General features: G+C 46.3%; 1 protein-coding gene across 3 annotated transcripts in view; it reads left to right on the top strand.

Annotated features, from left to right (window-relative positions):
* STX18 (syntaxin 18) overlaps positions 1-20,807 on the top strand; it is a 705,236-nt gene that overhangs the window by 553,261 nt on the left and 131,168 nt on the right. For all 3 annotated transcript variants that reach the window (XM_086964282.1, XM_086964291.1, XM_086964300.1), the window contains one exon: positions 9,044-9,102. In XM_086964282.1, the coding sequence (XP_086820408.1) occupies positions 9,044-9,102 (59 nt within the window). The remainder of the gene's footprint in view (positions 1-9,043; positions 9,103-20,807) is intronic.

Below are 20,807 nucleotides of genomic sequence, written 5' to 3'. Positions count from 1 at the left end.
ACTTCCACATTCCCATTCACCCTATCTTTGATTTGTAGTGGACAGTCAGCATTACCAATTCAAGATTCTCCCATTCGAAGTTACCACAGCACCCAGAGTATTCACAAAATGTCTAGCAGTGGTAGCAGCCCATTTAAGAAGACAACAAATTCACGTCTTCCCGACTGGCTCATAAAAGCCAAGTCACATACCCAGTGTGTAAATCTCATCCAACACAATCCAGCTACTTCACAACTTAGGGTTTAGTATAAATCTCTCAAAGTCTCACCTCCAACCATCCCACATCCAACAATATCTAGGTGCCACAATAGACACTTCAAGATGCCTTGCATATCCCAATCCAGCCTGGATAGCAAGTATGCAGGCCCTTATAACAAAATTCCAACTGCAGCACTCCCTGCCAGCTCAAGTGTTTATGCAACTAAATAGGTATGATGACCTCTTGCATATTCATAGTACCTTACGCAAGACTCCAGATGCACCCCTTACAGGAATGCTTAGCACGTCGTGGAACCAAGCTCAAGTTCAGTTAACAGATCTGGTGTTGATGGACGGCCGCACACATTGCTCTCTGCAGTGGTGGAACACACAAAACCTTTCCAAAGGGTGACCGTTCCTAGAGCGGGTTCCACAAATCGTGTTAACAGCAGACTCATCACTCACCGGCTGGGGAGCTCATCTACTACATCACACCATACGGGGCAGGTGGACACCGCAGCAGAATCAATCATTTGGAGCTACTAGCAATATTTCTGGCATGAAAAGCATTCCAGAAACATGTATTAAACAAAGCATTTTTATTCCGGGCGGACAATATAACTGCAATTTATTATCTACAATAACAAGGGGGGACACACTCCCTACAGCTCTCTCAACTAGCTCAGAGCATATGGAGATGGTTAATTCCCCAAAACATATTCCTTTTAGCCCAACATCTTACAGGAATACAGAATCAGATGGCAGATCTGTTAAGTCATCAGACACAACAGATTCATGAGTGGGAACTTCATCCACAAGTCCTTCAACCGTATTTCCAAGTGTGGGGCATCCACAGACAGATCTCTTCGCCATACATTCAAACACAAAATTCCCAAGCTTCGCCACCAGATAGCCACACCCATTGTCCAAAGGCAATGCGATATGGATGAATTGGTCAGGCAGATTTGCCTACACTTTTCCGCCTCTCCCATTCATTGCACTAACTTTACGCAAGCTGCAACAACAATCACTAACACTGATCCTTGTTGCTCCAATTTGGGCCAGAAAGCCATGGTACACAGCCTTGCTGGAACTATCAGTAGACCCGCACCAAAAACCACATCTCTACCCACAACTCTTAACACAGAACCATGGAGAGATCAGACACCCAGATCCAGCACAGCTCAACCTAGCAATCTGGCTCCTGCAGTCCTAGAATTTGGTTACCTCAATCTTCCACCTGATTGCATGAACGTTATCAAAGAAGCTAGGCATCCCACCACTAGAGCTTGCTATGCAGCCAAGTGGAAAAGATTTGTAATATACTGTACCAATAACGCAATCAATCCTCTAGATGCGTCTATTCAACATATCATATGTTACCTACTGCATCTTCAAAGATGTAATCTAGCATACACATCAATCAGATTACATCTCGCTGCCATAGCAGCCTACCTGCAAAATAGACAACATCTGTCATTATTCAGGGTATGTGAAAAGTTGGCCTGATATATGATGTCTCCAATTCTGGGGGCACCTTGTATCAGTCCAAACAATCCCTTATGGTGTCTGGTTGTAAGTCAACCTTATAGACAAGCTATCCTAAGGGTAGCATGGACTAAGCAGCCTTAAAGGCTTAACTCAAGAGGTCGTGTTAAGCAAGCTGTTTTACCAATCACAGTCCTGTAATATCAAATGAAAGGACACCACACAAGTTATATATTATAAAAATATATGTATTTTTTTCCTAGAATAATCCTCTATACTCTTTATGAGTCTAGAAGCACAAGGGTTTAAACAAAAGCACAGTTAAACATACAAAAGTTGCACAATTATGGATGAGGCCCAGGGGCCACTCAAACCATATACTAAAATAGTGGTATAAGTATCACTAATCGAACAGTGGTCAGGCCTAGGGCCTGGGGACATGCTGGGAGCAGTCGGGACTAGCAATGCTGAAGTCGGGAAAAGCCCGCGGGATTCGGGTGCAGCGCTTAAAGCACACACATGCACCAATGCAAACGCAATGGTGCGTAAAAGTTATCGAGTTACTGTTTTAAGAGTCTTCCGACTGACCTAGGAGGACAAAACTTTTGACATAGACACTAGAGGTGTATACCAGTACAGGAGCACCGGCGTTCATGAGTTACCTCACCCACAGGAAGCGGGTGCACAGGGCAAAGTAGTGTCGGCTTTCGTCGTGTAGATCTATAGAGTTCTGGAGATGAAGATGCTGCAGGTGGCCAGAAGAGAAGTGTCCGGTGCGATCCAAGGGTGGATCGAAGATGTAGATGACCTGAAAGCAGAGGGGACAGAGTCTGGGTCACTCAGCAGTGACCAGGGTGGAACCAGGAAGGAACCAGGCAATGTCGGGCGCAATCAGGTGGTTGTCGAGAAGCTTGTCTCCGCTACCACGTGGACTCTGGGCACCGAGGATGTCCAGGAGTGGATCACGAGCTGTCCCACAAAGGCTCTCGCTGTCGGCGGTGTCGGCTTCGAGATTGGAGCAAACAAACCTTGGCAAGCGCAACCCACGCAGGACTCTCAGATCGCTTCTTACTCGGACCGGGAAGGTCAGAGCGGGTGCTTCTTTTCAGGGGAGCGAGGGCCAGTCCAGAGCAACCGGACTGGCGAGTCAAATTCAAAGGTTCGTCGGTACTGGGGCCGCTAGCCAACGGGCAAGCGACCGGACCAACGCGTTGAGCCAAAAGATGCAGAAGGGCCCCACGCAGCACTCGGTGAGTGTAGAGGGGTGAGCTTCGGTGCAAGAGTGGCTCAGGGCTGGGGCTTCTCAAACCCCAATGCACAGCTTTGAGGGAGCCTCGGAAGCTGCACGGTCAGCGCCTCGTGGTCTTTCCAAGATGGCCGGCCCCACGCTTCAGGTCGCCTCCACGGGTCTCAGCTCTGCAGGGACTGTGGATCGGGCTGTTAGAAGGCAGGCACGCTGGCTCTTGTCGATCTCTGTCGCTCGAGTTCCGGCAGGAACTGCAACAAAGCAAACGAGGGGCTGGATGGTGCCTGTTTGCACAGGGTGGTCACTCCTTGACCACAAGGGAGATTCTTCAGTCTTCTACGTCGAGTAGGATGTCGAAGGGTCCAGAGTTTCGTTTCATAAGTTTCAGTCAGGATAATCTGAGTGCGTTGGCACTGCTCCCATTCTTATACCAATCTAGGGGGCTGGATTACCTGCTAGGTCCCTCCTATGGGTGGGACCAAGGAAGGGGGTGGTTACACCCCTTTCCCTTTGTTCAGGGTCGCGCTGGGACTGGGGCTGGTGTGCCCCAGAACCGGTTTGACCGGATTATGCAAGGGGAAGCCTTGTGCGCCCCAGTCACTGTCTAGTTTCTTTCAGCCCTCCCTGCCCTAATACACTATCTCCTGTCTGGGGTGGTGTAGCACCTCCCCGCGACAGGAAACCCTTTGTCCAGGCCTCCTCTGCCAAGTTTCGGTCAGCAGCAGGAGGTCAGACTTGTGTCGGTGGCAGCAGCATCCATTTTGTGATGCTGAGGCTCTGGTTAGGATTAACCGCGTTTTAGTAAAGTAACACGTCTTCTCCCTCTAGAAGGGTGGAATGCTATCCCCGTCGATGGGACTGTCGAGGGGATAGTATTCCAAATCGTATGACACCTTACACAACATGTTTTGATAAAGCCAAACCAAAGTTAGCACCTAACCGCGATGGATTATAATGCACGTAAGAGTATATGGTATGGCAATATCCTGGAACAGCTAAGGGAGTTGGTCCCGACAGAGCACCATCTCACATAAAACCAAGCACTCTGCCTCCAGGATTGTTAAGGCCTGCCATAGGAGTGACTTATAGGTATATATGTGTCCAGATATAGGTTTAGATTTAGGTATACTATATCTAAGCAAGGGGTGATTACGCCACCTTGCCCCAGCTGAGTGATCAGCCAGTTGTGTCAATTTAAGAACCAGCCAGGGGTGGCAAAAGCTATGCTGCAGCCCCTGGTAGGCCTTGGATGCACCTATGCCCTTGGCACCTATAGTGCACTGTATAGGGGCTGACAAGGTGTCCAGTACCAAATCGGTTATGCACCTAGGGTGCATGGAGTCCATTTTACAGAGAGAGCAGATAGCCTGGGGCCCTGATTAGCAGGGAACCAGGCCAACTAAGTCGAAAACCAGCTGAACACAAGGCAAAAAATCTGGGGTAACCATAGTCAGGTATCCACCTTCCTACAGGGTACCTGCCATTAAAGCATTTATGGAAGGCCTTAAAAGAATAATTCCTCCTTGAGTACCACCCTCTCCAGTGTGGAATCTAAACATCATCCTCACTAGGTTAATGGGTCCTCCATTTGAACCTCTGCATAAATGTGAGCTACAATTTCTTATATGGAAAGTCGCTTTCCTTGTGGCTATCACATCTCTCACAAGAGTCAGTGAGCTACAGTCACTAACTATTCAAGAACCATTTTTACAAATCCATCCTAACAAAGTGGTTTTCAGAACAAATCCCAAATTCCTTCCAAAAGTTATTACTCCCTTCCATTTCAACCAATCAGTAGAGTTGCCAGTATTCTTCTCGCAACCACAAACAGTTGCAGAAAGAGCTCTTCATACACTAGACGTATAAAGAGCACTTCTTTACTACATTGATAGAACAAAACCTTTTCGCAAAACAAAACAGCTTTTTGTTTCCTTCTCACCATCACATAAAGGCAATCCCATATCAAAGTCTGGAATTGCAAGGTGTATCGTTAAATGTATACAGATTTGCTATCACAAAGTAAAACGTATTCTTTCTATTCCCCCTAAAGCCCATTCCACTCGCAAAATAGGGGCTTCCATGGCTTTTTAGGAAACATTCCATTAGATGATATCTGCATAGCAGCTACATGGTCTTCACCGCACACATTAACAAAACACTATTGTGTAGATGTGCAAGCAAAACAACAAGCTAATGTGGGCCAGACTGTACTCAAAATACTATTTCACACTACATCAACAGATACTGGTAGTCGCCGCTAAAGCGACAGTACTACTATGCATTCTATGCATACTGTTTGATCTGCAGCTCATATGCCTCAAACGGAAAATGCTACTTACCAGAATGCATCTGTTCTTGGCATGTAGAGCTGCAGAGTCACACACACCCACCCACCTCCCCCGGCTACCTTTATCTGTTCCATTATTATCTTAATTAGATACAACATACATGGACATCCCTTTCTGTTTCTCACAAAACTAAAAATATCTGAAGATGGAGTCGATCCCCATACACTCTATTGTCCAAAGGAGGAGTCCCCTATCTTGTGACTTCCAAAGACTTGTTCCAAGACAATAACAAACTGCAACCATCCGGGCCCAACACCAGATGGCGATCTATGCATAGTGTGTGAATCTGCAGCTATACATGCCAAGAACAGATGCATACTTGTAAGTAGCATTTTCCTTTCTCCTCGTTTTCACTGAGCTAGGCATGATAGACACCCTAGAACCGTGCTCGTGATGCCACTACGTCAATATGAAACTGATGATGAAGAGCTGAGCCATTTTTAGGTTGAAGCCTACCAGACAGCACAGTTTGCAGACATTCAGAAAGCTGTCCAAGGAATACATTCTGCCCATTGCTTTCCATTTACTTTTTAGTTTGTAACTCACGTTTTCTGGCTTTCTATTTGCAGGTTTTATTTTCTTTAGGCTGTCCACCTTGAGTTCATCCCTCCTGTTGCCCAAACCTTGTGTACTGTATTTTTCCACAAATTTGCTTTCTGTAAACAGGCCTTTAAATTGGGTTCTTACATAGTCACGTTTGCTGTGCATTCAAAGATAGAGGCCAACTGTCAAGCTATCTCTCCTGCGAGAGCTTAGTGTTTGCCTTTCTTTCTCTGACTTCAAAGTGAAAGAATTTGTATGACAATCCTTCTGGGAGAGTGTGTAGGATGTTTTCTCTCTAGCACACAAAGAAACTAACTGCTGATAGTTTAGAATATATCAGAATTCGTAGAAATGAAGTACATTTTTTTTAAAATCCTGAAGTGTGTTTGAAACATTTGAATACGATCAAAACACACGCTGAGTGATGACATTTGCACACATTAGTGTTTGTGTGCAGTAAAACTGTATTTCGGTGCAAATGTAATGTTTTTTTCAATTGAAAATGTGTTGTCTGTAATGGCAGTGCTCTACCACACCATACATACTCTACACTACGCCACTCCACTCTATGCCCTTCTACTCTATGCCACGCCACTCCACTCTACAACATGCCACTCTACTCTACACCCTCCACTCTAAGACAATCTACGCCATGCCACTCGACTCCACAACACTCCAATTAACGCCACTCACTCCACAACAACCCACTCTGCTCTAAGCTCCTTCACATCACTCACTCCACCCCTCTACTCCCGTCTACACCACTGCACTCCAATCTATCCCACTCCACTCCAATGTACCCCAATCTACCCCACCCGCTTCAATCTACCCCATTGTACACCAGTCTACACCACTCCACTCTACCCTACTCCATCACAATTTACCCACTGCACTCCACCACAACCTAATCCCTAATCTTCCCTACCCCACTCCAATCCACCCCACTTCAATCTACCGAAGTCCATTCAAGTATTTTACAGTCTACCCCATTCCACTAAAGTCTACCCCACTCCACTCCAATGTACCGCATTCCACCCCAATCTACTCAACTCCAGCATACCCCATGCTACTCAATCTAACTCAGTCAACCCCACCCCACCCCACTCCAATCTACCCCACTGTACCGCACTTCACTCAAATCTACCCCACTCTTCTCCAATTTACCCCAGTCTACCACACTCTACTCCAATCTACCCCAATCTAATGTACTCAAATCCAACCCAACCCACTCCACTAAACCTGACTCCAATCCAATATACCCTACTCCATTCTGCACAACTCCAATCTACCCCAGTCCAGTGTACCCCACTTCATTCCAATTTAGCCCACTCCTCTCCACTGCAATCTAACCAACATATCTCAACTCTAACCGACCCCACTCCACCACAATCTACCCCACTCTAATCTACCCACTGCACTCCAATCTAATACACTCCAAGCCACCAAATCTACCTCACTCCACTCTAATCTACCCAAATTCCACTCTACCTGAATCTACCACACTCCATGCCACTCCAGTCTACCACACTCCACTCAAATCCGCCCCACTTCACTCCAATCTTACCCACTCCTCCCCAAATCTACCCTACTCCAATATATCCCTCCCCAATCTACCTTGAACTACCCCACCCCACTGCAATTCCAATCATCCCTCTTTAGTCTACCCCACTCCAAACTACCTCACTCCAATCATCCCTCTGTTACCAGGAGAGATCCCAGTGCTGGATCTTAGCACCCAGCACTGACCAGAAAAAGTGATAATAATTGTGATTTTCTGATAACCTGATTTTCCTCCATAGGATAAGATTGGCTGTTTTTTACCAGAAATTCTTCTAAGTGTCGATTTTTGAAACATACAAATATTCCTTAAAAATCTCCTGTTTAACAAAAACGATTTCCTTCAACTGTTTTCAGAAGATGCACCAGGGCTGAATCCAGGATAGCCCTGAGTAAGAAAAAACATATGTAAAGTAAATAATATTGTAGTTTGCTTAAAATTCCCATTGAGCTCAATGTTATTATTGTGTTAAGTTTGTGTTGCATATTGCAACAGCTGTATTTATTGCATCTAAAAGTCTATTGCTCATTGAAAGTATTTAACTGTAGCATCTCATTCTGAAAAAGTATTTTTATACCAACCTGTGGTTCTAAAATAAAATAACAAGTATATTTTATATACAAAACAATTATCCTAGAGTTCAGTTCTTGAGTTTGTGAGACCATTTGCTGACTGAGTGTGTACACGAAATGCTTTACACTGTCCTCTGATACTTCCTTCCAGCTCGACCAAGCTACCACTTTAGAGAGTAAGGTTCTATCTAACTTTAACCTCTGCCAAACCTCTGGGGACTGCTGGACTCTGTGCATACTGTACCTTACTTTGGTGCAGTATATACAGAGCCACTTTCTTACATCCAATCTACCCCACTCCACTCTACCCCAATCTACCACACTCCAATCCACTCTAATCTACTCCACTTCACTCCAGTCTACCAAATGCTATCTAAATCTACCTTCCTCCAGTCCAATCTAACCCACTTCACTCCAATCTAACCAACTCCACCCCATTCCACCCCACTCCACTCTTACCCACTCCACCCCAAACTGCCCCACTCCAATCTGCGCCAGTCCAGTCTACTCCACTCCAGTGTATTCCATCCTAACCCAATCTACCCCACTTCATTCTACCCCACACCACTCTATCCAACTCCACTCCTATCTACTCCACTCCTATATACCCCACTCCAACTACCCTACTCCAAACTACTCCACTCAAATCTACCCCAATCCACTGCACACTTCCCCACTCCACTCACCCTCAATATAACCCACTCCACCCGATCGACACCATTGCAATCTATACCACTCCACCTGAATTTACCCCACTCCACCCCAGTCTGCTCATCTTCACCATTTCTGCCCTAATTCAATGTACCCCATTCCAATCTACTCCACTCCAATTACCCCACTGTACCCCAACCTACCCCACCCTGCTAACTTTTAATCACGCTGAACAGCAGCCACACTTGTGCAAATCATGGCTAAAGCACACTGCCAAAACCAATAGCTCTTGCATAGGTGAGACCTATTGGCATTACCAAGGCTTGCTGTTACCTATTGCTTTAAACAGAAATGTTAACTACAGGATAAAAAGAAAACTTCCTAGTCACTTCGAACCATATTTTCATTTTGTCTTTTTTTATTCTTTACTCTTTTCCAGTTTGAACAAGAAAACCAGCGACTTGTCGGGGAAATGACCAGCCTTTTCGATGAAGTGAGGTATAAAGATACCGCTGGGCTATTTTGTCCTTTGGCTTCTGTATTCAATTAATTAATTTTTTGACTAAGTGTTCACTCAAGACAAAATCACATTTAACAAAAAATACATCATTCTGAAATATAGTGTTGTGTAAGGCATTTAAAATGAAGTTTCATGCAATAATATGATTTCTTCCCACTTCTGGAAATTAAAATCGCGAGAGCCCTTTGTGAGTGATCCAGTTAATTTTTATTTGGAACCCAAACATTATAACCATCCTTCAGTCTATCTTTACACTCCTAAAACATTTTTCGGGTTTCTGAAAGAGATAGAAACGGGACAGCTTTAGGAAGCAGGATAGCTTTAGGAAACAATTAAAAGCATGGCTGTTCGTTAAATAGACTTGAGATTAGCTGAACTGAAACTACTACAGATTGTTGCCCTGATCAGGCTGTTAGCCTTGGGAAGCCCTTGGGTAGCCATGCAGTTTGTATATAAAGTGCCCAGAATATAATAGTCAGTGAAACAAAACTGCCTGTAAGGAAGAGGGAGCATCGTTTTCACTGACCCTCACTGCATGTTAGCCTCTCCCTGGAACATGGAGCAGAGACATGTGTTCTTCCTTATCTTTTTGTCCCGCACTATTTTTGGAATGATCTCTGCTTCATGCTGTCTAATATTTACATTTGCTTACATTACTTTATCAGATTAAGCGATTTTTATCAAAGTTTCTGTGGGACTATTCCTGGGCGTGCAGTGTGCATTCCCCCTGAATGCTATGTGCATACCACCAGTTGCAGTCGTCTGCGTGCATGTGATTTTGAGAGTAATTGTGGCACACTTGCCCCTTCTTCCACTTTGTGTTCTCCCCATACATCATAGACCCACCCCTTCAGCCAAGGACTCTGCTTGCTCTCTTACACACCATGCAAAGCCATCAGTAGCACAGAGCTGGACATCACAAGCAGCACATTCCACGGCCTTGTGAATCATTCTCCCTGTGTTCTTATTCATGCCTGTGACCCCCTTGCCCCTCGTACCATGCCTACGAGTTCCTTCCCACATTCAGCCAATCGCAGTATGCTTTTGGGTGCTCACGAAGAAAGTGTTGGACTGAAAGAAATATTGCCCTGTCTGACTGTGAAAGTTTGCACCACATTTGTCCACCTTGCACCACACACACCCTCATTTCAAACCCTGCATCTTCTCACGCAGCGTGGCATATCCATTCAACCGAACTCCCAAGTTGCTTTGGCTCTGCATTGTATGCACCAAAAGCTATGTGACTGTCTTGTCCACAAGCAACACAGAAAACCTTTGCCTTTCTTTCTAAGAAAACAAGCAGTTCAGAGAGCAGCTCTCATGCAGCAAGGTCCAACAAGCTCATAGCTATTAAAGTCCAAACGTTAAAAAAAATATGTTGAGTGTCTTGGCAGTATTGATGATGTTACACGTCCCCCTCCCTTTGTTGTGGTTTGCATCCCCTCCATTGCTTGCCTTCCCTCTTGCTTCCCCTTCTAGAAACAAAAACAGCATTGTGATGTAGCCAAAGCACTTTTTTCCTAAGCACTGGCAAATAATGGTTCTAGCCTGTATAAGATCTATTTGTTTAGTCAATGTATTTTTTTTTTTGCTTCATTGGATAGCAGCATGACTACTGCCAGCATGGTTGAAATTCTTTTTTTAAAATAAAAAACCACTATGACACAGCCAGCATTGACTGCGTCATAACACTATTTTATTTGTACTTTCAGCCATTCTGCACTGTAGCTTCACTGCTGACCAAACTTTCTAAAACATACTGCGTAACAGCACAGTAAGAAGGCCAGTCCTCATGGGAGGTTACAAAGAGAGACAAGGAGGTACTAAGGAGGGACTACTAAGCCTATTGACAAATCAAAAGCCATCATTTACAAAGGACAGGAAGAGAAGCCAATTGTCAAGATGGGCAGAGCATGGGCGTAACTTAATGCACATATATTGACTACTGCATTTCTTGAAGAGACAGCGCAAGCGCTGCTCTAAGCGAGACCTAAAATGGGTAAAATGGGATCAGCTGCAAAACTGACAAGTTTGATACAGTGCAAAACACATACAGAGTGGCTCACCATCACTCTAGTATCCCTTGCATTCCACGTGCCCATGTCAAAATACATGAAGCTGTAGAACAATTTAATAACCTTAAACTGACAAAAAGAATCACTACTAATGATTCACTTCCATCAGATTGTCCACTAGTTTTAGTTTTGTTTTTGCTCAACAAAAAGTATGTCACTCTACTTTTTTACTCATTGACTGGCACCACATAGATTGTCTTCCCTTTTTTAAGAAAAAAGAAAGTCTGTATCCACCACGCCCCCGCCCTTACCTAGGTTCCACTCTGCACACATGCTAGCTAGCTTTTGCCACCCTTAACCTAATCTCAGTAGGTACTAGAGACCAATGCCAAAGATACAGAGTGAGGTTAGTGGATAGGTTGTATGTCGGAGGTAGATCTGAGGCCTGCCAGGAAAAGAGTAATCTGAACTGAGTGATGAACCCAGCCCTCTTTTTTCCTCCATATTGAAAGAAACAGTGTAGGAAGGTGGATATCTGACTATATGGTTACCCCAACTTTTTGCCTAGTGTTTAGCTTGTTTTCGACTTAGTTGGCCTGGTTCCCTGCTAATCAGGGCCCCAGGCTATCTGCTCTCTCTATAAAATGGATTCCATGTACCTTAGGTGCATAACTAGATTGGCTTGGGTCAGCTTATCAGCGCCTGTACAGAGCACTATAGGTGCCCAGGGCATAGTTGCATCCAAGGCCTACCAGGGGCTGCAGCATATCTTTTGCCACTCCTGGCTGGCTAACCAAAATTGACACAACTGGCTGATCACTCAGCTGGGGCAAGGTGGTGTAATCACCCCTTGCTTAGATATAGTATGCCTATATCTAAACCTATCTGGACACATATATACCTATACGTCACTCCTATGGAAGGCCTTAACAATCCTGGAGGCAGAGTGCTTGGTTTTATGTGAGATGGTGCTCTAGCATGAGCTGAGCCTGTCTGCAGCTGTCGGGACCAATTCCCTAAGCTGTTCCGGGATAATGCCATACCATATACTATTAAGTGCATTATAATCCATCGCGGTTATATGTTCACTTTGGTTTTTTATCAAAACATGTCGTGTAAGGTGTCATACGATTTGGAATACTATCCCCTCAACAGTCCTGTTGACGGGGATAGCATTCCACCCCTCTAGAGGGAGAAGACATGTTACTTTGCTAAAACGCGGTTGATTTTAAAAGAGCCTCAGCATTACGAAATGGACGCTTCTGCCACAGACACGAGTCTGACCTCCTGCTGCTGACCGAAACTCAGCAAAGGAGGCCTGGACAAAGGGTTTCCTGTCACAGGGAGGTGTCACACCACCCCAGACAGGAGATAGTGGATTGTAGCAGGGAGGTTTGAAAGAAACCAGACAGTGCCTGGGGCGCACAAGGCTTCCCCTTGCATAATCCGGTCAAACCGGTTCTGGGGCACACCAGCCCCAGTCCCAGCGCGACCTGGACAAAGGGAAAGGGGTGTAACCACCCCCTTCCTGGGTCCCACCCACAGGAGGGGACCTAGCAGGTAATCCAGCCCCCTAGATTGGTATAAGAATGGGAGCAGTGCCAAAGCACTCAGATTATCCTGTCTGAAACTTATGAAACAAATCTCTGGACCCTTCGACATCCTACTCGACATAGAAGACTGAAGAATCTCCCTTGTGGTCAAGGAGTGACCACCCTGTGCAAACAGGCACCATCCAGCACCTCGACGTTTGCTTTGTTGCAGTTCCCGCCGGAACTCGAGCGACAGAGTTCGACAAGACCAAGCGTGCCTGCCTTCTAACAGCCCGATCCACAGTCCCTGCAGAGCTGACACCCGTGGAGGCGACCTGAAGCGTGGGGCCCGCCATCTTGGAAAGCCCACGAGACGCTGACCGTGCAGCCCCCGAGTGACCCTCGAAGCTGTGCATTGGGGTTTGAGAAGCCCCAGTCCTGAGCCTCTTTTGCACCGAAGCTCACCCCTCCACACTCACCGAGTGCTGCGTGGGGCCCTTCTGCATCTTTTGGCTCAACGTGTTGGCCCGGTCACTTGCCCGTTGGCTTGTGGCCCCTGTGCCGACGAACCTTGAAAACTAACTTGTGATTCTGGTTGCTCCAGACTTGCCCTCGCTCCCCTGAAAAGGAGCACCCGCTCTGACCCTCCTGGTCCGAGCACAACGCCATCTTCGAATCCTGCGTGGGTTGCCCTTGCCAAGGGTTGTTTGCTCCAATCCGGAAGCCTACACCGCCGACAGCGAGAGCCTGCGTGGGACAGCTCGTGATCCACTCCTGGACATCCTCGGTGCCCCAGAGTCCACGTGGCAGCGGAGAGAAGCGACCCATCAGCGACCTGAAAGCGCCAGACATTGCCTGGTTCCTTCTGGTTCCACCCTGGTCACTGCTAAGTAACCCAGACTCTGTCCCCTCTGCTTTCAGATCATCTTTAACTTCGATCCACCCTTGGATCACATTGGACACTTCTCGTCTCGACGCCTGCAGCGTCTTCAGCTTTAAGCACCAGCAACCTGCGTGACAAAACCCGACACTACTTCGCACCTGTGTACCCGCTTCCTGTGGGTGAGGTAACTCAGCAACGCCGGTGTTCCCACACTAGTACACACCTCGAGTGTATGTGTCTTAAGTTTCGTCCTTCTAGGTTGAGCAGAAGTATCTTTAAACTATAACTTTGTAACTTTTACGCACCATTGACTTTACATTGGTGCATGCCTGTGCTTTAAGCGCTGCACCTGAATCCCGCGGGCTTTTCCCGACTTCAGCATTGCTAGTCCCGACTGCTCCCAGCGATTCCCTAGGCCTAACCACTGTTTGATTGGTATCTCTTATACCACTTTCTTAATATATGGTTTGAGTGGCCACCCGCCCTCATCCATAATTGTGCAACTTTCATATGTTTAACTGTGCTTTTGTTTAAACGCTTGTGCCTCTGCACTAATAAAGAGTACAGAGGATTATTCTAGTAATAAATACATATATTTTTATAATATATACTTGTGTGGTGTCCTTTCATTTGATATTACAGGATTGTGATTGGTAAAACAGCTTGCTTAATACAACCTCTTAAGTTAAGCCTTTAAGGCTGCTTAGTCCATGCTACCATTAGGATAGCTTGTCTATAAGGTTGACTTACAACCAGACACCATAAAGGATTGTTTGGACTGATACAAGGTGGTTCCAGAATTGGAAACATCATATATCAGGCCAACTTCTCACATGTACCATAGGTTCCCAGGGCATAGGTGCATCCAAGGCCTACCAGGGGCTGCAGCATGAATTATGCCACCCCTAGCTGACCATCCAAACTGACACCACAGGCTGATCACTCGGCTTGGGCAAGGTGGTGTAATCACCCCATGCTTAGATATAGTATTCCTATATCTACCCTTATATATAGAACCTTATAAACCTATAAGTCACTCCTATGGCAGGCCTTGACAATCCTGATGGCAGAGTGCTTGGTTTTATGTGAGATGGTGCTCTAGCATGAGCTGAGCCTGTCTGCAGCTTTCGGAACCATGTCCTTATAGCTGTTCTGTGATATAGCCATACCATATACTCTTAAGTGCATTATAATCCTCGCGGTTAATGCTAACTTTGGTTTGGCTTTATCAAAACATGTCGTGTAAGGTGTCAAACACTTTGAAATATTCCCCCCCCCCCGTAGCATTCCACCCTTCTAGAGGGAGAAGACATGTAGTTACTGCTTTACCCGGTTAAAGTTAAACAGAGCCTCAGCATCAGAAAATGGATGCTGCTTCCACAGACATGAGTCTGACCTCCTGCAGTTGGATGAAACTCCTGCAATGGAGACTTGGGCAATAGGTTTCCTGTCGACGAGGTGCTAGCACCTCCCCAGACAGCCTGTAGTGTATTGGGGCAGGGTGGGTTCAATGGAAAGTAGCTTGTCCAGACACTGCCTGGGGCACACAAGGTGCTCCATTCATAGCACGGTTCAAACCAGTTGCTGGGGCACTCCAGCCCCAGCTCTGGCGCGAAACTGGACAAAGGGAAACGGTTGTAACCACCCACTTTCCAGGTTCCACAAATAGGAGGGACCTAGCAGGTAATCCAGCCCCTTAGTTTAGTATAAAGATAGGAGCTGTGTCTAGAGACATTAGATTATCCTGGAAAGAAACTCGGAAACGAAACTCTTGGACCTTCGACGTTCCATATTGACTGGAAGACTGAAGACATCTCCCTTGTGGTCAAGAAGTGACCACCCTGTGCAAACAGGCAGCACCAGTAACTTGCCGGTTTGCTTTGTCGATGCTCCCCCCGGAACCCGAAGGCTTAGCGACTCAGGAACTGGACTTCCAGACTTCTCTGACTCCGATCCACATCCACAGCAAAGCTGAGACCCGTGGCAGACACAAGAGACGTGGGACCGGACATCCTGGACTACCTGATCTTTGCTAACCGTGCAGCTTCTGAGGTACCCTCGAAGTTGTGCATTGGGGTTTGAGAAGCCCCAGACCCGAGCAGCATTTGCACCGAAGCTCAGCCCTCCATACTCCACGAGTGCTGCGTGGGACCTGCGCCTGCATTTCAGCTCACCGTGTCTTCTCGGTTGCTAGCCCGTTGCTAGTAAGCCCTCTGAAGACATCTTTGTGAAACTACACCGCTTGCCTGGTTGCTCCGGGCTTGCTCCAGCTTCCCTGCGAAGGAGAAGCTCCCCAGACCTTGCTGGTCTGAACTGAAGCCAATCTTCCCATCCTGCGTGGATTGCGTTTGCCAAGGTTTATTGGGCCAAATCCGGATACCGACACCGCAGTCAACTAGATCCTTCGTGGGACAGCTCGAAACCAGCTCCTGGTCGTCGTCGACGCCTCCTGGTCCTCGTGGCTGCAGAGACAAACTTCACCTCTTCACCTGATTGCATCTCGACATCGCCTGATTCCTTACTGATTCCTTCCTGGTCACTGGCTAGTGACCCAGAGTCTGTCCCCTCTGCTTTCAGGTTCTTCACTACTCCGATCCACCCTTGGATCCACCCGGACACTTTTCTCCTGGTCGCCTGCAGCACTTTCTTGCAGCTCTCCATAGGAAACCGCGACGAAACCCGACACGAAAGAACACCTATGCACCCGGCTTCCCTGGGTGAGGTAACTCGAGTACTCCGTTGCTCCCGTGGGTGTTGACTCTCGAAGTGTCCTAGTTTAAAGGGGTTTTATCGTAGTCCATCCGGAAGTGTCCAAAATCTACTACTTTGTAACTTTTACGTTCCCATTATAACTCTATAGTAACCCCTGTGTGTGTTTAGACACTGCACACGCCTCCCGTGGGCCTCCTACTTCCAGTCCCTTGATTTTTCAGTGTAGCCCCAGCGAATCTCTAGGCCCTAGGCCTATTCACCTTTCCTGAAGTGGTTCTTATACCCCTTACTTAGTATATGGTTCGTGGGGCCCCTAGGGCAGAATTGTATTTGTTCAACTTAAAGTATGCTTATTGAGTAACTTGTGCTGTATCTCGATCTCTGGCCTCATAAAGAGTTCAGAGGGGTTGTGTTAGTAATAAATACATATATATTTTATATATACCTTGTGTGGTGTCTTTTTATTTGATAATCAAGGGATTATTATTGGTAAAACAGCGGGCTTCACATGCTCTCTGAAGTCTTAGCCTAAGACTGCTTTGTCCATGCTACCACTAGGATAGCTAGTCTATAAGGTTGACTTTACAACCATCACCATAAGTGTTGTTTAGACTGGTGCAGGGTGCCCACTAGAATAGTGGACATCGTATACCAGGCTAACTTCTCACAAACAGGGCAAATAATCCTGCTAAATTCAATTAAGGCAACTTTCAGACAAGAATGAAGGTCTAACCAAATATGTTTTTCAGTAAAACTTGACCAGTTGGAAGTGTGTGCTCAGCCAGGTTTCTCAGCACTGGATTTTAAGCACAACGTAAGTAAAGGTTGCTTCACAGGCAACTGTAAACAATTTCTGCAAAATTATGCAAAGACTTTGTGGCTCTGAGTCCATGCACATGGATACCCTTAAAATCAGTAATTTACTGCATGACCCAATGTGCTAAAGATTCCTTCTAAATCTGCTTTCTTGGCTAAGAAACTCAGTATGTGATAGTGGTACATCTACTCATAAGGTGGATGGTCCACCCAGCTTCAGATGCAGGATATAGAAACAACAATGTGGAAAGATCAAATTGATATAAAAATATGAAATGACCTCAGGAATGCTTGAAGGAATGCATCAGCCTGACCACTTAATCGCTGCGCATAAATATGCAAGGTTCTAAAGGAATATAGGCCTTTGGCTTTTTCAGTGAGAGGAGTTCTGAAAAAGCATGTAATATGCTCAAACTTTTGGAGCAAGTCTATTTCATCCGTGGTCTCCGAAGCTGATGAAACCAGATAGCCCAGTGATGGCAGCTAAGTTTACTGGTACGCTAAGACATCTCTGAATTTCTTTTAGGGCCACACTTAAGCTTTCAGATAGATGAAGCAACTGTATGTTTATTTTCAGCATTACAACAAAGGCCTTCCTAGATCTATCCAGTTTATTTATTACCTGTTGGATTGCTGTTTGCAACACATTTGCATCTTGCTCTGTCATAACAAGATAGAGAGAAATCCAAGGCCACTCCTTTGAGTAATGGTTGCAACCATGGTGCTGTAGCCTAGGGTTCTCATTCATTGCATTTGCAAAACCACAGAGTGGAAATTGTGTGACATACAAAACATCATGCTTGGATGTTCAGGCAAGCTAATTGTCCAGTGTGTGACAGGTCATGCTAAGGAACCTCTTACAATATGGCGAGCCTCATTTTGCCCTCCACAATTGTTTTAGTAGTTATTACTAGTCCTAATTCAAGTAAATGAGTGTAGGAGAGGAAAAAGGCTCTTATTTGAAATAACAGTTGTCCACTATTGGTATCTTTAATAAATTCACAGGCAGTTGTCCCTACTTCTCCCCCATTACGGGTTCTAAGTTGTTGCTTCATGCTTGTAAAGGATACAATGTGAGCTTTGGTGGCCTGTGGACGTCAAAGCCTTTCCACCTCATTGGCTGCCTGTCAGACCCAAACAGGAGGGGGCTATGCTACAATCAGTGCTTTATTAAGTGTTTGCATTCTTGTACTACTGTTTTAACATTTATATCTGGGCTTGCCAGCCTGTGGACATAGATAAATTCACATGCTTGAATTATTCGAACACCGAGGATCTGTAGTTAAAACTACATATTATTTGTTATTTGCTGTGGTCTCCTCTCTTACTATCATAAATAAAAAATTTAAAAACTGCAATGTGTTTATTGTCCCTGAATAAAAAGGATTTGTGATGCCCAGATAGTGCTAGAAAGTACACCAAGGCTCCTGCCACCTGGAGCCTAACCAGGCCGGCTTTAGACCAGCCCACTCTACCGAGGCCGTCATTCTAGCAGTCCTGGACACGCTGAGGAGGAACGCTGATACAGGGACCCCCCAGGCCCTCGTTCTCCTGGATCTGTCGGCCGCGTTCGACACGGTTGCCCATAACATCCTTCTTCACCGTGTCGAACAGGCTGGCATCCAGGGTTCCTGCCCTCAAATGGACTCACTCCTTTTGACCAGCAGAACACAAGCCGTCCGCCTGGGCCCCTACACAGCGCCCAAAATTCCCACGACCTGTGGAGTCCCTCAGGGCTCCTCCCTGTCACCCCTACTATTCAACCTCTACCTTCGGCCCCTGATCCATTCGCTTCAAAACTGGGACATCACAGTATACAACTATGCGGACGATTTGCAGATCATCTTTCCACTCAACTCCTCGAACGCTGTGGACAATTTCCACTCTGCCTTGATTTACATCCAGGAGTGGATGAACGGCAATCAACTAAAATTAAATCCCGGGAAAACTGAGCTCCTTCTCCCCGGTTCCAGCTCCTCCCATTGGGGCTCGCATCTCTGGCCTAACAAACTAGGCCCTCCCCCGATCCCTGCGAAATCCGTAAAAAGTCTCGGTGTGACTATCGATGCCGAACTCTCCCTCAGACCCCAAGTCGGCACCGTGATCTCATCATGTACGTTCCAGCTTCGAAAAATCCGCAAAGTCCGTCATCTACTACCACCAGCCGCTCTGATCCAGGTCATCATCTCCCTGGTACTATCCCGCCTGGTCTTCTCCAATTCTCTGTATTACAGACTCCCAAAATCATTACTTCATCACCTTCAGGTCGTGCAGAACCAAGCAGCTCGCCTCATCTACAAACTCCCAAATGGCAATCGGCCAAACCCCTGCTACACAAACTGCACTGGCTACCAATAGAACAGAGGGCGGCTTTCAAGTTGGGATGCCTCACATTCAAATCCCTCCACTATACCAGCCCCGCCTTCCTTACATCACTCGTCAACCCACACCGTCCAACTCGCAACCTCCGCTCAGCTCACCTAAAACTGCTTGCTGTCCCCAAAACCAAAAACCAACAAATTCGGTGGCCGTCGGTTCGCTCTCCTGGCCCCCAAACTTTGGAACTCTCTCCCTGACCATCAAATCCAGTAGTTCCCTCCTTCTTTTCAGGAAACTGCTCAAAACCTTCCTTTTTCCCCCTTCCAGCTAACCTCCGCTTCTTCCGACCTCAGTCCCACCTCTGTCTCACAGCGCCAGGAAACCCACGGTGTCAGTGCGCTTTACAAATCCCACTTAACATAACATAACATAACATAACCAATCCAATCAGTGATCAACAGTTGCTTCATCATTATCCCCATTTGGCCATCACATATATGTTATTGCATTAAGCCTCAATCTAAGGTTAACTCAGATTTATCCAGTATTGGGGTATTTTGCATAGATTCACATGCCTGAATCATTGCCCGTTGCCGAGGCGGGAGTCCCACGGTATATAAAAAAGCAGTGCCAAAAGTAAATTACAGTAGTAGGCCCTATGAGAACGCCTGAGGCCTAGATTGTAGTAGCCTATCTACCTCATTATGCTAAAAAGACCAAAGTCTTTGCACCAACCAATCCGCTTAGAGCACCCTCTAGAAACCTCTCTGCAGAGCCAGTTCTCCTCAGATTCTCACCACACGTCGTGTGGAAGGGAGTCTCCCTGAGTCTTGACTTAGTTTTCTCTAAGCTTCAGGATGTCTGACAAGAAGGCCTTGTTTAGACCTTGCAGAACATGCGAGAAGAAAAGAGTCCATGTTGATGACCAGCATAAGGACTGTATTTATTGCCTTTATCCCAAGCATGAGGCAAAAAATTGTAAGATCTGCCGCACCTTCCCTTCTAAGGCTCTAAGGGATAGGGAGGCCAGAGCCCTTTTATGGCTAAAATCCTCTTCTACTGATTAAGACAGTGCCTCTACCTCTGGTAAGAGAGCAAAATCGCAAGAGGATTATCCAAGTGAGGGGAGAAAACACGTTAAAACCTCCCACTCCATCTTCTATCTCTGGAGCCTCAGCTATCAAGGATTCTTCAAAGTTAACCGTGAGTAAGAGCTCTTCTGTCTCCTCGCCTGTGACTACCATTTCAACGTCTACCGCTTCTATGGCTACTACAGCCATCACCTCTCCCATCCTGTCTACTAGAATCTGCATTGTGGCTAAGTGAACTCTCGTCGATGTCCCGTCGACGACAGCCTCGTCGGCGAAGAAGCACTCGTCGACAAAGAAGCCCTCGTCGACGAAGTC

The sequence above is a fragment of the Lissotriton vulgaris genome, chromosome 1_1, assembly GCF_964263255.1.
Source record: "Lissotriton vulgaris chromosome 1_1, aLisVul1.2, whole genome shotgun sequence".
In the NCBI taxonomy this organism is placed as follows: domain Eukaryota; kingdom Metazoa; phylum Chordata; class Amphibia; order Caudata; family Salamandridae; genus Lissotriton; species Lissotriton vulgaris.
Note: the sequence above shows the minus strand (reverse complement) of the source record. Positions and strands in the feature narration are given on the sequence as shown.